Genomic DNA, 18669 nt, shown 5'->3' on the forward strand with positions numbered 1-18669 from the left:
CATCATGCACATGTATATTTTTCCTAATTAAATATAGCTAAATATTCCTAAAGTATAGCTCTAGTTTTCTGATACAATGTGAAATTTTCCTGAAATTTTTGTAAAACTTTATTTATAAGAATAGAAACGGTAAAGTAAAGCAATGTATTGAATTCAATAAATAGTATTGTTAACTGGGAAAGCAATTCTATACTAGAACAAGTAACTACCTTTTAAAGAGCTAGAGAATGATAAAATGAACTTAACTATAAACTTCGTGTACCATCATTACAACATTTAACTTAATATTTTAAAGTTAATCAAGAGATATTTTAGAATCTTGAAGATTATTAAAGCTAGAATTTCAAAAGTCAATTACTATGTTTGGGATGTTTGAAAAATATAATTCCTATTAGATGCTGTTCTATTGAATTGAATATTAAATAATAGATTTTATTGTGCAAAAGTCAAACAAGAATGCAGATAGTGAGGCAAAGCAGAATGATTTATTGTGCCACCAATTATATTTTAATGAAATAAAACAAACAACACTGAATATGTATTTTCTAACTCTACATGAGAATAACTGTAAAATAAGAAATTAACTATAAAAATGTTATATCATTTAAATAAACTTCCCACAGATAATCACATATGAATATTTATACTAATAGGCTGGAGGCTTTTTTAAAAGCATGCTGTCATATTAATATGCTAAATCCCCAAAAAAGTTCTCCTCCCTTTTTAAAATAATATAACAGCCTAAACATTTTCTGATTATATGCACAGGGAAATGTGGCATAACAAAATTGAGAACAGATTTGTTAAGGAGAACTAAACATAATTTTATCAATGAAAAATACTACATGCATCCTGAGCACCCACAGTATTATGAGTCATTTTAAAGGCAGAGCAATTTACAGGGTTTTAGATGACTATAGTTGGATGAATTTTTCCAAGTAAAAAAATGTGACTCACAAACAGTGTTAAAAACATCTTCCAACACCTTGATTTAATTATAATAACTTAATTGGAAAAAAACACTCCAAGGAGTAAAGAATTCTGCTGGTGAAAACAACACTAAAATAGTTATACATATACCAGTAGCCCTGGGCACGAATCCGTGCATCAGTAGCTCTCTGTGGGGCCTGGCCACTCAGTGCCCGCTGCCCAGAGGCCTATCTGCAGCCGGGCACAGAAAGCTTGCCTCCTGGCCAGGTGACAACCCAAGTGTTCTCCCGGCTGCTCGGTGCCCACTGCCCAGAGGCCCTCCGCGGCTGAGGTGGAATGCTTGCCTCATCGCCACAGCGATGAGGCAAGCATTCCGCCAGGCCCCTCATGCTGCCCACTCTCAGCTGCCACGCCCCCAGGACTGGAGGACTCCACTGGGGACTGAGAGGACTGGGGCACCACCATCTTTGTGATGGAGTGATGGTTAATTTGCATAGTACCCTTTTATTAGATAGTATTTCTGATATTTTAGCAGTGAGTTTTGGTACCTTCTAAAATCTTGAAAAGGGACATACTACTTTGAATTTATTTAGTTCACACACATCACATTTTTTAAAATGTTGCCAAGAGTATAGATGCATAAAGTTATATGCCAAAAAGTTGTATTCTACAAAGAATATATTTTTATTTTTTAGCCACTTATTTTACTCAACACTGCTTTTTTAATAATTTATATTAACATAAAAATGTAAAATTATGAACTTGGAAACAACTCTATAAACTCCCCTCTTTGTATTTCTAAGGAGAAGTGAAGAACATAGGAGAATTTAGAAAAAATGATTACAACACTTCTAACCATTAAGTTATATCTATTTAGAAGGAACTGTTTCAGTTGTTTATATAACAACAACAACAAAAGAAAAGATGTTTAGAATAATATATATTTATCTTAGGACACAAAATATCTTTTTACATTTTGGTTAAGAATTATCAAATTATCCCTCAGTCCATGTATGTGACAATGCCCTTTCTGAGATGTTTATTCAGTACTCTAAGAAAACATCCCATCTCCTATTTTGTATTGTTTCTAGCTAAATAATAATTCTGTGCAGGTTATAAGGTCTGCAGTTAAAAATAAAATAAAAAGATGAATAGAACTGGTTACTAAATAATTACATTGTATTCTATTGAAAAACAACAACACACAGCGTGGAAGACAAGAATTCACAAGTCTGTGTTTAAGTAAGCATTTTAGGGGTAGGCCTCTATCATTCAAAATATTGATGTTACAGAAAACATCCATAATCACACTGTTTGGAAAATTTCTCTTACATATCCTTTCATTCCTTTAACATTTTCATATGTTTGAACTATTTCAGTCTCATAAGTTTTGGGTCCAATTCCCATTTATCAAATTGAAAAGAGTAGCAATTTTATTTTGAGAAATGAATAGGGAAAAAATTGGACAAGAAACTTGGTTACTACATAGATGATCTCATATAGTTTGATACAGATGTTACTTTCTAAGAAGTCTAATAAAAAAAACAAAAACCTCTGAAATATAATCAAGCAGGGTCTTTTGTAAACTTAGAGACGTGAACAATCATACTTGCACCTGAACATACACATACCCCTATATCTGTCTTTCTGAATATTTCTCTCTCTAGACTCAACTCCTTTGAGAAAAAAAGGAAAAAAAAAAGAATAGAGCTTTAGAAAATTATATTGCAGTCTTTGATCATACTTTACATTGAATTCATCTCTCCTTTAAAATGCTTAGGACTAACTTTGAAAAACTAAAGCCCCCAGGGAGTACGTAAAATAGTAACAAAATCTTCATCGTCTACTACTCCTATACTTAGACCTTCATAGTAATCTTCAAATTCACCATAGGAGACTTCATCAGACTTGCTGCAGGCTTCTTTTAACGTATCCAGGAAAGATAATTTGATTTCTTCCTCTGTGGAATGGCCTGCAAAATAGGATTGATGATGTAACAATCTCCATAAAAGTACAGGAAAATGACCGTTGATGGTAAAGAAATACTTAATCGCCTTGTAAAACCTTTTCAGCAATTTGAAATCTTGTGGCAAACTACCCTGTAATTTATTTAAACATTTTCTTGCATGAACTAGAATTTAATGGTAATGACTTTAATACACATTGGAGGCATCTTTTAAACTTCTGATAAGGTGCATCCTATATATATCTAGGCAAAACAGCAGCTACAACTGTTGCATTCTTGTATTTCTTAATGTTTTAAAGGACTCTGCTTAATGCTCATTAAGGAATCATTTCAAAGATTTACATGCTATTAACACAGTGATGTAATGTGTAAAAGGCATGTCCCATTCAGGCATTAGGTATTTTGTGAATCAGTTACTCATGACTGCAGCTAGAAAAGCATTGCTGCAAACACAAGATTCAAAGGCCATTGGAAATGTTTGTGGAAGACCTTACACTTGATTAAATCATTATATTTTAATCTCTGACATTAAGTAGGCTATTTCCATGGTGTTATATTAAATAAGATTGACTTTATCCTATAAGAAGATGCTATTGAGAATCATATATGTTTAAAAAATTGTAATTCTTTAGTTTATTATTTAAAGAGAGAACATAAAATATCTGATTTATCCTTCTGAAAATTCATTTGATTTTTTTTTAATTCAGAAAGAGAACAAGAAGCTATTTAAATAAGTAACTTTGATCATATTATGGTCAGAGAGGGAGATTGATCTCAGCTTAAATACCATTTTCTTGGGGAGCTTCCACTGGTCACCCAATGCAGGTGCTCCATCAGAGAACTCTGCTCACTAACTTGCCACCCCTTCACTCCCTACCCTCCTGGCACTGATCTACTCTCAGGATCTGAGAGTACAGCAGGAAAAAAGACATTCATTAATTTTTTAATAAAAAAAAAAGAAGGATTAAGAGATGAAAGGAAGCTATAGATGGTCAGATAATACACAAAGAAAATAAACAGAAGCCAATATATACGGCAAAAAAGGGTCAGAAAAAATCTCTGTGACTCTATAAATCATTTTATTTTTAAAATTTCTTGTTTTATTTAAGGATAGTTGGTATAAATCATTTTAAGTCTCATTTAAAATAACAAACTTAAATAAGAATGCTGCCTTAATTGTTTGTCTAATAGGACAGGCAAAATTATGGTCAGAATTGGATCTTTTTCAAGTACTAGAGGGTCTATAATGGACTTAGATAACAGTTCATTCACACTAAAAGAATAAAATCTGCTTTGAATAGCAAAATGCTTAGTCTTTTAAAAACATGTATAAGAAATAAAGAACAATGATTATTTTTTTAAAAAAAAAAACAGGTTGAATAAACAAGGACTGAATAATTGTGCCATACAGAGACGGTAATATAAAACAATATAGTAAATTTGTGATTGAATGTTAGTCAAGGATAATCAAGATTTAATGTATATAAAAATATATACATGTTGGCAGAAGAGATTTCTCTCTGTGTTTACCATCCATATTTTTAACAGATAAGTTTTCACGCTATTTTTTTTCTAAGAAAAACATTTTTATTTAAATTTGTTTCAAATATTGAAGCACTGTATACCTCCGTTGTATCCCCACCCAGGAAATACCCACCTTCTATCGTTTGTAACCTTTCTTTTGCTTCTCTTAGTATTTTAATACACAGCATCAGATTTCTAATACTAGTGCATAAAAAACACTTGATAAATTCCATTTCTATTAAAGCTGAAAATACTTTTTAAAATAAATTATTTAAACTAAAAAGAAAATATTTTCTGTAATTAAATTAAATTGTCTGATCTAATAGCCTTAATTTGAAATTAAATTCTACACAATATACATCCTAAAGATGGGCATGTGAATAAATTATAATTTGTAATGATAGATTTAACAAAACATTTGTTTTTTTAAAACAGTAACAGATTTTCCTCTTTTTAAGGTTGTTTGGTTTGCTAGCTTATCTCCTTCAATGTGAATGCAAAAACAAGGTATCTAATTACTTAAACTAACAAAGATTTATCCAACAACAAAACAAAACCCTCACCAAGAATTCACCAACACATAAAATAAAATAAAATAAAATAAAATAAAATAAAATAAAATAAAATAAAATAAAATAAACTAGAGCTACTTAAGCAGTTTAATTAAGATTATTAGAGGGAAGAAGACAAAGAGAAAAACACACGGTGTTGAAAGCATCTAATTTGAAAAATGTAAACTATCTTGTTCTTATCTTTAGTATGACAATTTAAAGGAAAAAAAGCAGGAATGGCATGGGTTTTAAGGGAAAAACACATATACCACATATAACTAAATAATATTAAAAATTCTCTTTCAGCAACTGTAGTTGATTTAGTCATTGATAAGCAAATTAAGTTATTTTGACCTGAAATATATTATTAAAAATTGGGAAGCCAGTGATGATCATTAGCTTTAATCTTCATGCAAATTCTGTTTGTTTTTTTCACTTCACAATTAAAAGTAATGAATAAACTATTTGCAAGGGTTAATAACAGAAATAAACCAAAGTAATTACAGTGTATCTTTTTAATATTAAAAAGGAAAATTCTAGAATAGCCTTCTATAGTATTTATTAGTACATAATCAAAATTATGAATTAGAGATTATTCATTAAATATAAATGATGAATGGTCAATGTACATACAAAAATGTGTTTAATCTCCCTAATAATCAGGGAAATGCAAATTTAAAAAAATATAGACTATTAGATTGGCAAAAATCTGAGGTAAAATAAAATCTCCAACTAATGGCAGAATAATCTGGTATAGCTGTCTTACAAAGCATTTTGCAAGTATCAATTAAAACTTGAAATGTTGATATTCTAGGTCAGGAGTGGGCAAACTTTTTGACTTGAGGGCCACAATGGGTTCTTAAATTGGACCTGCGGGCCGGAACAAAAGCATGGATGGAGTGTTTGTGTGAACTAATATAAATTCAAAGTAAACATCATTACATAAAAGGGTAGGGTCTTTTTTTTTTTTTTTTTTTAGTTTTATTCATTCCAAACGGGCCAGATCCGGCCCGCGGGCCGTAGTTTGCCCACGGCTATTCTAGGTCTTGATATTACCCCAAGAAAATAGGCCAAATAAACAAACTCATTAGTTTGTTGGTTGCACATAATAGGTAGAAATTAAAAGTCTTCCAATAGAAGAATAGCTAGGTGGATAAGTTTTCACACTATTTTTTGCTAAGAAATAGGTAACCTGCACTCAATTGTAATATATTGACTTTTTAAAAGAATAACAGGCAGCAGATAAAAATGAGATAGCTCAACATGGATTAACTTAGAAATAGCTCTAAAACATGTCCTATATAATAAAAGCCTAATATGCTAAGTGTCTGGTCGTCTGGTCAGCCATTCAATCAATCAAAGCTTAATGTGCTAATGATATGCTAAGGCCACTCAACTGCTCATTATGACATGCACTAACAACCAGGGGGCAGACACTCCAACTAGCAGGTTAGCTTGCTTCTGGGGTCCAGATGATTGGGACTGAATGAAATGGGCCAGACACGCCCTGGAGCCCTCCAGCAGCCCCTACCCAGCTGGCCAACTTCCCGTGTCCATCCCCAGCCTGATTGTGCACCAGTGGGGTCCCTCGGCCTGGCCTGTGCCCTCTCGCAATCCAGGCTGAGGAACCCCCTACCTCCCAGTGCATGAATTTTGTGCACTGGGCCTCTAATTGTTGAATAAGATAGCAAACTACACAGCAATATGTTTAGTGAACCATTCATGAAAAAACTTCAAAAATTATTAGATACTTATAGTACATATAAACTATGAAACTCTATAATGTAAGGATTGGAATATATGTACATATAAGAAGCCCAGTTCATGAATTTGTGCACAGGTGTGGTCCCTTGGCCTGGCCAGCTGGCAGGAGGTACTGCGGGAGGTTGGCCCCAGCAGCAAGATAACCAATGGCCGATCCCATAAGGAATCGGGCTCCTTCCTCCCTCCTGTCTGGGCCTGGGGTGTGGGTGAACTAGATTCAGTGCTGTCAGGGCCCTAGCAGCAAGGTCTGGGTCAGTGCGCTTCATAGCTACCAGCTGGTTGTTCTGGTCATTCTGGTCGTTTGGTCAGAACAATCACTTAGGCTTTAAAGATTAAATAATAGCAATTGCTACCTCTTTAAAGGAAAATGCAATGTAAAGTGGCCAAATGCTTTCTATATAATAAAAATTCACTTATAAATCAATTATGTATTTATAAGTGAATTTTTATTATATAAAGTCAGAAGAAATATAGTAGGGTAATGAGTCTCTAGAATTACTTTGAGATGTTCTCTATATCTTCAAATTTTCATTATATCTTCATTATATGTGTAGCTCTACCCTTAGAGAAAGACATTCTTTCATTCTGCCTTAAATCTTCAAGTATAAGCACATTCAGTAAAACTAATTCAGAGAATTTGCACATGTAATTATCTATTCTCTATATCTATTCTGTTATTTTTAACTCAAATTCCTCACTAGCTGAATAGAAAATAAAAGTTCAATCTTGATTATAAACATCGAAGAAAAAATAAGTAGACAATAGACCTGGGAATTTTTAAATAAAGGTCAAAGAGCTCTCACTTTTCTAGTTTAAAACATAATGATTTATTCCTCCCCTAATGGCCTCAGGTCTACATTATAAACTAATATTACTTGAAGATATTACTTTCATTAACTAACATTTTAGAAATCTAATGGCTTTTACCTCATAATAATTACCTGAAATTACTTGAGGGTGCTTCTTTGCACAGTAACATTTTCTTATGTCTATGATAGGCACACTGCCAGTTTTGTTGAAATCTAGTTTCATAAAAGCCTAAATAATAAAATACATGTTATTTTTTTTCTATAAAATCATTAGACATGCAAACTTCATTTATTATTCTGCAGTCATTATTTATAAGCTTTAAACAGGACAATTTAAAAATACTAAACTGGTATATGAAGGAAGCATCATGAATGCAAGAAAGAAAGGCATTGGAGCAAGATATAAGGCGCTAACTGATGATTGTTGGCACCATTTCTCTGTCAACGGGAATCCCCAATTTGGGGTAAAGTGAAAAAGGAAACTTTGTCCAGTGCAAACAGCTCAAGTGTGAAACAGCATGGCTGTAAGATGGGCTTCAGAGAGGTGGCCCTTGGGTGAGGCCCCTCTCACAAAGCTCTGCTCCTGTCTGGTCTGCCTGCTCCGCTCCGCTCCGCTCTGAGCTCTGCTTGATTCCGACCTGAGGAGATATCTTCAGTGTTTCAGCTCCAGCTCGGGAAAACAGCCTTTAGTCTTCAGCAGAAAGGGAAAGTGTACTGTACTCCCTGAGCCAGAGCAAAGCTGACTTAGAGAGAAGTCCCGGCCCCTGGACCTTAATTAGTCTATCCTCATGCAATAGAGAACTCCAAATCCTTGAAGTTTGGCTGGTCCAAAAAACACTGCCCTGATTGGTCAGTGAGCTGATCTGATTGGTCAATAAAATGCTAATGAGGATATAGCTGCACAGTTCCAATTGAACAGGGAAAGTCTCAGTCCTATTGGTTGAAACACTATTTCAGGAACTCCTCTATAAGGGCTGACTCATACACAGGAACACAGTTCAGGTCTGTGTGAGGGCCCTGTTTAGACAGGGCTGTTAGGCTCAATTTATAAATTTGAGACCAGTTAGCCACCAGGAGCCCTTCTTGGTAGGTATCTTCTTTCTCGGGGTTGAGATAGGTAACCTGCACTCAAGTATTACCAGTAGTCACATAGCTAGTAGTTTATGGAGACAACAGTGTTTATGGAACTAGTAATTTGTGAACCAAAATTTGATTCATATTTCATATTCCTTTTATATTATTTTCCTAAAATATATGCATAAATTATTTAGATTTATCCTGGGAGAGTTGTATTTCTATGTGTTTCTGTTTTATTGAAATCAAGATACATTGCAGATAAAGGGATTTAGAACATTTTCAGTGGTAATTCACTCAAGTCTTACAATAAGGAACCTAACAATCTACTAAAATAACAATTTAAAGCCCAGCATGTGTAGTTCAGTTGGCTGAGCATTGTCCAATGCACTACAGTGGTCAGCAAACTGCAGCTCATGAGCCACATGTGGCTCTTTGGTCCCTTGAGTGTGGCTCTTCCACAAAATACCGACTTCTGCGCATGGGCCACAAAGTTTCAATCGCACTGTACATGGGCACCCACACGTAGTATTTTGTGGAAGAGCCACACTCAAGGGGCCACTGAGCCGCATGTGGCTCGCTAGCTGCAGTTTGCCGACCACTGCACTAGGAGGTCACCAATTCGATTCGTGGTCAGGGCATATGCCCCGGTTGCGAGCTCGATCCCCACTAGGAGCCATGCAGGAGGCAGCCGATCAATGTTTCTCTGTCATCAATGTTTCTATATCTCTCCCTCTCCCTTCCTCTAACTCAGTGGTTCTCAACCAATGGGTCGCAACCCCTTTGGGGGTCGAAGGACCCTTTCACAGGGGTTGCCTAAGACCATCGGAAAACACATATATAATTACATATTGTTTTTGTGATTAATCACTATGCTTTAATTATGTTCAATTTGTAACAAAGAAAATACATCCTGCATATCAGATATTTACATTATGATTCATAACAGTAGCAAAATTACAGTTATGAAGTAGCAAAAAAATAATTTTATGGTTGGGGGTCACCACAACATGAGGAACTGTATTAAAGGGTCGCGGCATTAGGAAGGTTGAGAACCACTGCTCTAACTGAAATCAATAAAAACATATTTTTTAAAAGTAACTATTTAAAAGATTACTTAGTTACCTTCCGAACAAATGATTTTCTGTATTCATTCATTTCACCAATAATGGCACGTCTGAATTCTCCATAGTCAACCCTGCCATTGCCATTTTCATTTAGAATTTGCCATGAAGACTCAAAATCCTAGAAATAATACAGAGACCAATGACTCTTACACCTTAAAGTTGTACATGACCATAAGATAATAGTATTTTGTTACATCTTTTTATAGTAAAATCTCCCCCCCGCCCCCCCCCCCAAATTATATCCAAATCCATTCAAAGGCACTCAGAAAGCTATTTAAAGAAACTCTGTGGTGAACAGTTCTGTAAATTTAATAATCATTTAGGGGTGACAGTAAGACACAAATTGTCATTTTAAATTCATTTTCTTTCCATACAAAAATAAAAGCGCTTATTGTTTCCTTGGCTTTGGACATTTAATTATTTTTACATATTATATCGGTGACAATTAAAAAATCACTTCAGGTTCTGGAATGCCTCCAATAGCAATAGAACCAGTAATTGTATTTCTCCTAGTGTTCAGGCTTGAAAGTATAAAGCATAATACTTGAATGATTCTAATATTATTCCACAATTTACAGCATAAGGTGTTATTCTGAGTAAATCTCTTATGCCAGTTTGTTCATTTTACCATTGCCACTTATTGCTTTGATAAATGCACTATTTAATAGAATATTCTATTTCCAGAGTTCCTAATAACAAAGAAGTCACGCCATGAGATTTTCTTAAATTCAGGTTTCAGTTGTTAGCTTTAAATGAGAATGTAAACAAAACATCTGACAAGGTGATTGACAAATATTAGTGAAGCAGGGTAGTAAGAAGTTAAGAAAATTGCTTGGCAAGTGGGCCGGGGAAACTGAGACCGATAGCTGAACAAACTGGCCCAGCAACTTACAGCCAGACACAGAAGGTCTCCAAAGGTAGGAAAGCCAGGTGCCTAGCAGTGAGCAAAACTAGTGCTAGATCTCGCCCCAAGCGTGGCCTTTCCTCCCCTGGCATATGGCTGGCCATGTGACTTAGACCCTCTGACCTCTCCCTAGAAATAATGGTATTTCAGCTCCAGTCCCAGGAAAGCCGAAAATCCAAGCGGGTGATGCCAGGACCAGCTTCGATGACTAACAACCCCCTGCCCTGGCCCTGACCAATCAGTAGAGACCATGACTCTGAAAGGACACACCTGGAAAAGCTGATGAATAATCTACTGAGATCTCCCCTAAATGCCCAGCCTTTAAAAAACCTCAAAACCAAGGGCCCAGAATACCCCCTCTCCTGGGAGTATGCCCTCACCTTCACTACCCCCGCTTCTTCCCTCTCAGACTTGCATCTCCTGAATTCGAAGGGTCCTGAGGAGACTTGCAACCAGGGGAGCAGTGGGCAGCAGCACCAGCTCATCCAGGGCTAACCCCCTGAGCCTGTCTCCGAGGCCCCTTTCCTCTGACTCCCCAGTGAGCCCTGCCTAGTCTCCTGCTGCTTCTTGGATCCTAGGCTCTTCCTTGGTTCGCTGCCCCAGCTGCAGTAAGTGTACTCTCAAAATCACCTGGACTTGTGTGGTAAAATCTTTCCTGCACGGAGTGAAGAACCCACACACTATGTGCTGGCCCTGAGGCAGACTCGCTCGGGCCAGGTCCCCTTTCCAGTAATAACAGGTCCTCAAAAAATATTCTCTTCTGCCTGACCAGTTTGGCTCAGAGGATAGAGCGTCAGCCTGCGAACTGAAGGGTCCCGGGTTCGATTCTGGTCAAGGGCATGTACCTTGGTTGCGGGCACATCCCCAGTGGGGAGCGTGCAGGAGGCGGCTGATCGATATTTCTCCCTCATCGATGTTTCTAACTCTCTATCCCTCTCCCTTCCTCTCTGTAAAAAATCAATAAAATATATTTTTAAAAAATATTCTCTTCTACTTCCTCCTAATTTTTCAAATAAGACTTTAGTAAGAAAAACTAAATCTCAACAACCCATACATTTTTTGTCTGCCTTAATGACCTATACATGATACAGACCTTAAGGGTCTGTAAAATGAGCTTTTAAGTGTGAACTCATAACTAATATGGATAGGAAAAAATGTATTTGCTAACCCAACTCATGGAATGCTAGATTTAAAACACAATGCTTGAGGCTTAAAATGAATAATTTTCAAAACTTGAGTAAGTTACCAAAAGTGGCAACAAATTTATATAACCCCCTTCTTTTTTCAAGATATGGTACAGAATGAAAAATGATAATTAGTTGAAGAAAACTGAGGTTTATTCAATGATAGTATCTCTATAGAAATTAAGCTATTTACGGTGCATACTAATTTCTTTTCTAGGTGATTCATATATATATTTACTTATTTGTGCAAAGATGGCTGCACAAAGATATGTATTGCAACATTTATTATCCATACTAATAAAAGCATAATATGCTAATTAGACTGGACATCCTTCCGGACAACCTTCCAAACAAAGCCAGGGCTGCGAGAGCTGAGCCCTTTGCATGAATTTTGTGCATCAAGCCTTTAGTAATAATGATAAATTGGAAATAACCAATAGAAAAGTGGTTAGCAAAGCAAGTTTTAAAAGAAAAGGTTATTTTCTATATGTTAAGTACTTATATGTTATTCTAATATTAAGATTTTTTAACTTTGTTTTTATCTTACATTATTACAGCTGTGCCCACTTCCACCACCACCCCTTCCCTCTGCCATCTCCATGCTGTTGTCTGTGCCTATGGGTGATGTATATATGTCCTTTGCCTAATCCCTTCACCTTCATTCATCCAATCCCCACCTCCCCCTGAGAGCTGTCAGTCTGTTCTATATGTCCATGCTTCTGTTTATATTCTTACTTGATAGCCACTTAATTCTTCTTATCATTGCATGGCCAGTCTCCAGTGATGTGTGTGTGTGTGTGGGGGGGGGGGGGGGGACAGGACAGGAAATGTTTAAAACATATGAGAAAAAGGGAAGTTTACTCATATTCTCATAAAATTTTCTCTCTGTGTTAGATGCCTTGTATAATTTTTTGTTTTTATTCCTGAATCTAATCATAAAAATTTAACAAATCAACCAAAAAGGGAACTATTGTGGTGATGCAGAAAGAATACTAGACTGCCTGTCCAGTGTGGCTCAGTGGTTGAACTTCGACCTATGAACCAGGAAGGAGGTCATGGTTCAATTCCCGGTCAGGGCACATACCCAGTTTGGGGGCTTGGTCCTCAGTGGGGGGCGTGCAGGAGGCAGCCGATCAATGATTATGTCTCTTCATTGATGTTTCTATCCCTCTATCTCTCTCCCTTCTTCTCTGAAGTAAAAAATATATATACACATATATAAAGAAAGAGTACTAGACTCGACTGAATTATCTGGGTTCCCGTTTTATCTCGGTTATTAATTACCTATGTAATTGTGGATAAAGACACCAAGGTTGCCCTGGCTGGTAGTGCAGTGATTAGAGTGTCATCTCATGCACCCAAGGGTCTCGGGTTCGATTCCTGGTCAAGGCGTGCACCTGGGTTGCAAGTTCACTCCCTGCCCCCTGTTGGAACTCCTGCCCCTGGTTGGGCTTGCATAGGGGAGGCAACCAGTCCATGGTCGAGATCTCTCTCTCTCTCCTCTCTAATATCACTAGAAATAAATAAAGAAATAGAGCAGGAAATAAGAAGTGCCCTGGCCTCTGCCCTAATGGGGTTTGCTTTCCATTTGCAGGCACAGCCAGACAATACTTAAAAAGTAGCATAAAGAAAAGAAAATGGGGAAATGGTAGAGAGAAGACCAGGGATCCAGGGACCAGATGGGTGCTCCTACAGACAGAAGTGCCAGGGCTGTACTCTCTGTAGAGAAAGCTGTGGCCTGAATGATGAGAAAATCCCGCATGCAAAGGTCTAGAGCAGCGGTTCTCAACCTGTGGGTTGCGACCCCTTCGGGGTCGAACGACCCTTTCACAGGGGTCGCCTAAGACCATCGGAAAACACTTATATAATTACATATTGTTTTTGTGATTAATCACTATGCTTTAATTATGTTCAGTTTGTAACAATGAAATTGGAGGTCACCACAACATGGAGGAGCTGTGTTAAAGGGTCGCGGCATTAGGAAGGTTGAGAACCACTGTGCTAGAGGAAGACTACTCCACAGCAGAGGGAACAGTATGTGCGAAGGCTCTGGGGGTGGGGACTGAGGGCATGAACAATTTGTAATTCCTGGACAGGCCACACTTACTCTCCCCTCCATGCCTTCACATGTGCTTCTGCTTTCTGTGAATGATCCATTGTCTGATCCATGCCCCTCCCCTCTTGTCTGATAATTCCTCATGTTTACAATTCAGCTGGGATACGTCCTCCTCCAGGAATCCTTCTACGATCTTCCCTCACCTTCCCTATAACCTGATTTGAAATTTATCCCAGGTGTTCTGAAAGCATGTTCTACTTAACACATGTCATTTTGTAATTATTTATATCTTTCTATCCTTTTATTGTGAAGACCTTTGAGGATAGAGCATATCTTTTCAGAACTTTGGATAATGGCTAGTTAATATGTTCTTAATATACAGAGTGTCCCCCCAAAATGTATACACACTTTGAGTTATTAGAAAGTCAGTGTTTATTAACATATAGTTCATTTTTAAATTTTAAAAGAATTTACAGAAATGAATAATTTTTTTTTTCCCGGTCAATGCCTGTTTTCAAAGTGATGACTGTTCTGGTCCAAGCACTGCTGATGACTCAAAGCAATGGAATCCCAAACATAAAGAATCAGATTGTTAAGTATTTATGTACCCTCAATTCATCGACTATTGCCAGTTTTGTACCGTAAACTTTATATTTTATGTATCCCCATAAAAAAAGTCTAGAGACACTTTAGGATAAATTTTCTTTGTTCAGAGCTTAGTCTAGCTTCACCCATTATTTCAAATCAGTTAAACCTGAGAAGGAGTGAAAACTGAGTTATCAGCTGTTAAAGTGTGTATACATTTTGGGGGAGAACCCCACTTATATATATGGTAGAGGAATGAATGTTGAAATTTTAAAAAATCAACAGGGCTTAGTACCTAGTGGCTTAATACTAATAACAGGGCATAAAGAAGAAGAAGGAGACAAATGAACTACTAAAATTTCAGTAGAGAAGTGAAGAATATCACCTAAGAATAATAAATCATTCATGCAGTGAAGTATCTGTATGCATACCTTTTCAGACATTTCTAAGTGGAAGACTTTTAGAGCTTGCTTAAAATCTGCTTTATCTAAAAGTCCATTTCTTTCCTTGTCCAATTGTTGAAAGTATTTTCCCATTGCAGTCAAAATACGGACACCTCTTTTATGTAGCTGTTCTTTTAGCTTATCTGTTTAGGAAGAGGAAAGAAGGAAACTAATACTTCCTGTTCACAAATTTATCAAATTGCAATTGTCTCTCATGTAAGAAAGTTAAACTTGATGTAACTGATATGAGTAATGTCAACCTAACTGTATGTATGACTGACAAAAAAAAAACTTTGAAAAATAGAATCCTTTTAATAAAGAAGGTTATATATAAAATTGCATGCAAATATACCAGAACTATAGCACCACTGTGTGGTGAAAGTGTTATTTTTTAAATATAGGAAAACAATGTTTCACTTTATCAGCATGAAAATAACCTAAATGTTACAAATAAAATTTCGTTTTCTAGGCATCCTCTTCATCTAACAATCACACATTTTTTTCATCTCCTTCCTCTGTTTTTGTTGTTCAAATGAATTACAAAATTGACACCAGGCAAGTCACTCAAAGATGATCAGTTCAAAATGTCTAAAACAGTTTGCAATTTTCAAATTAAAACTTCTATGTGAAAGAGCATCAAGGCTTGGAGTGTTATTCTGTACTGATACATTTGAAAGTAATCCTTTCTTCCAGGAATTCATAAGAAGTTATATTCTAGGCCCCTAGTATTCTCTTTGTGGATCAGTGATTTCACTTAGTGCAGTTTGTACCATCTCAAGAAAATATAGGGAACTTTACTAATAACATAGTAAATAAAATATATAGAGGAAGTAAATATCACTAGACACAATAGTGACAAATATTGTATTGACTATGATAGAATAAACAATTTACAAACAATGGCATCAAGAATATTTGAGACTTCAAATACCAATTCTGACAACTTTAAAATGTTTCTAGTCTTCTTACTCTGTGATCATCTTTAAATTATAAAACAGGGTTTATCAAAATTCATAAATTATATGATGACTCTCTGTGATTACTTCTAGGCTAAGAAATTCAACAAAAGAATTGTCTGAGCCTAGTATACTGTAGTAGAAGATTAGACTCTAGAAATAAAATCTGTAATATGTGTTAGTGTCCAAAGCCTACATATATTACATCAACTATGTAAAGTTAATAAAACCAATTGTTTTCTGCATTTTAAGGGTGAAGAAAGAGGTACAAGAGAATTAAACAATTATATGTCTATTGAATGACAGTGTCCAACCACATCTGGCTCCCAATCTCTCATTTTTCTTTTACACTAAGCTACTACAAATCTCTTTTGGATATCATCATTAATGCATAAGACAAGTATTATATTACAGAATTAGCTACGTGATTCAGTTCATGAATAAACCCATATTGCCTACTTCTTTCTAGTTGTTAAATTCATAATTCATATAATACTAGTTATTCAGTTAGATAGGATTATTAAAGTAGGAGAAATCTTTAAAAATACTTGTAAACATATACAGTGTACGCCCCCAAAATATATACACCCTTTAACAGCTGATAGCTCAATTTTGAAAATGAAATGTATTTTAATAAAAACTACCTTTATAATTATTCAAAGTATGTGTATACATTTTTTGGGAAACCATATATATGTATATGTACATAATTAACTTGCAAAAAAGATAAGCAAATAGAAAATATAAGTCAAGTGCCATAGAACTAAGAAATACCTGAAAAATACTGCTTTACTACTTACACAGAAAATTGTTAAAAATTTAAAATACTTGAGAGTATACTAAACTGACACAGACCTTGAATGGCTTTGAAGACCAGCCTATCATTGGCCTCTTGCCTGGTTGTATCATCCTCCTGTTGCACAGAATCAGTTCTGCAATTGACATGTTCACAACGAAAAAAATACAATCTGTTTTGTAACTCTGAGTGCGGAAACTCTCAGCTCTTCCCTGCTCAAGGCTCAGTGAAACTCTATCAAAGTTAGAAGATTAATCAAGTCCCACCTTCCACCTGCTGATTTCATACCTGGGAGGATTAAATATGCTAAATCACAGGCTAAAATCCTTAAAACCTTCCGAGAATTATCTTTAAACATTATATTCATTTTTGTGGCCATTTCATTGTTCTTTTAAAATAATTAAAACTATTAAATTTAAAAGCAGTTTTACCTTGCAAAGTATAAAGTGCTATTTTGGAAAACTAAAAAATGCATTCACTTTGAGCCATACAATAAAATGAATTATAGTTATCACTAAGAAACACAGAATAGCACTATATTTACCACTAAGAAGCACTCAGCAATAACAATAGCATATATAAAAATAATTAACATAAGTACAATTCATTTAAAAGCCTTTTATACTCGTAGCATTATTTTTACATTATGGATATTAGCAATCAATGAACACTAGTAACATGTAGGACCCAAGACACTTTTAATGCTATAAAAACAAAACATCACACTAAAATGTGGGGAAATTAAACTACAGGTCAGTGATGGCGAACCTATGACACGCGTGTCAGAGGTGACAGGTGAACTCATTTTTTTGGTTGATTTTTCTTTGTTAAATGGCATTTAAATATATAAAATAAATATTAAAAATATAAATCTTTGTTTTACTATGGTCGCAAATATCAAAAAAATTCTATATGTGACACAGCACCAGAGTTAAGTTAGGGTTTTTCAAAATGCTGACACGCCGAGCTCAAAAGGTTCGCCATCACTGCTATAGTGTGATGTACTGTAGCTCATCTTTTAAATGTTATTTCTGTCTTAGCATTTTATAAAATAGAAGTGTTACAGCAAAGGCCAATTAATACAGATTCTTCAACATAAAATGGGACATTTTTGTTCTTTGCTTGATTGTAACTGTTTCCACACATGGAGTGTGAGGTAAATAAAATAGACAGATATGGCTATGCTTTGTTTTAAAAAATATAAATCTAACTTAAGTCAAAATGCTTTGGAATTGAATTTAATTTTAAGATAATAAATAACAGTGTTTTCACTTTCCTTCAAAATGACAAATGCATGTGTGACTTACCTGAGATCATCCGAAGCTACACGATCAATATTTGTGATTCGAAGGATAAGTAATGTGTTCTCTTTTATGCTTTCTGGAAGTCTGAGATGATCAGAACTTAAAAATGTCAAGTTTGCACCCTAAAAAAATTAACAGATGAATTATTTAAAACTTATAATGCCTAAAAGAAGTAAAATACAACTAATACTAATTTTAAGTATTCAATTTTGACTATGTGACATGGTATACTTTTATAATGATTTTTAAAAAGCATTTTAGAGACCATTTAGAAGTCACACAGGCTTCAACTAATAATATAGGAAAATAAAGGAACTAATCTCCCCATCAATCTCTGAATTAGAATAATCATCTATTTAACAATCCGTGTAGAAACATAATATAAGAACTCGATCTTCATAAGAATCTTAGGAAGAAATGACAAATTATTCAAATGAAAATACAGCTATTGATGCTCAGAAAGGTGTACTGCAAATTGATGAACTGTGATAGATCAATCACACTTTTTCAACTAGTCTTTTGATAACAAACATCACATAAGCATAAAACCTACTTTTAACCTAATTTGAACTTACAGGCTTCAATAAAATATTCCTATCAAATATACTTAACCTACTCAGAAAATGGTTATTATTTTGATCTCTAAGTCATTCATATAAATATAGTCAGATGGGAAGTTTAATTTTCTCTCTTAAA

General features: G+C 35.2%; 1 protein-coding gene across 3 annotated transcripts in view; it reads right to left on the reverse strand.

The window, feature by feature from the left end:
- Window positions 1-2091: 2091 nt before the first annotated feature.
- The window catches only part of CAPS2 (calcyphosine 2), a 54017-nt gene continuing 37439 nt past the window's right edge, over window positions 2092-18669 (reverse strand). For all 3 annotated transcript variants that reach the window (XM_059683662.1, XM_059683661.1, XM_059683663.1), the window contains 6 exons: window positions 17977-18095; window positions 16729-16805; window positions 14906-15060; window positions 9744-9863; window positions 7677-7773; window positions 2092-2902 (listed from right to left, as the gene is read on the reverse strand). In XM_059683662.1, coding sequence (XP_059539645.1) covers window positions 2727-2902; window positions 7677-7773; window positions 9744-9863; window positions 14906-15060; window positions 16729-16805; window positions 17977-18095 — 744 coding nt within the window. In that variant the 3' untranslated portion in view covers window positions 2092-2726. The remainder of the gene's footprint in view (window positions 2903-7676; window positions 7774-9743; window positions 9864-14905; window positions 15061-16728; window positions 16806-17976; window positions 18096-18669) is intronic.

The sequence above is a fragment of the Myotis daubentonii genome, chromosome 2 (assembly GCF_963259705.1).
Source record: "Myotis daubentonii chromosome 2, mMyoDau2.1, whole genome shotgun sequence".
Classification (NCBI taxonomy): domain Eukaryota; kingdom Metazoa; phylum Chordata; class Mammalia; order Chiroptera; family Vespertilionidae; genus Myotis; species Myotis daubentonii.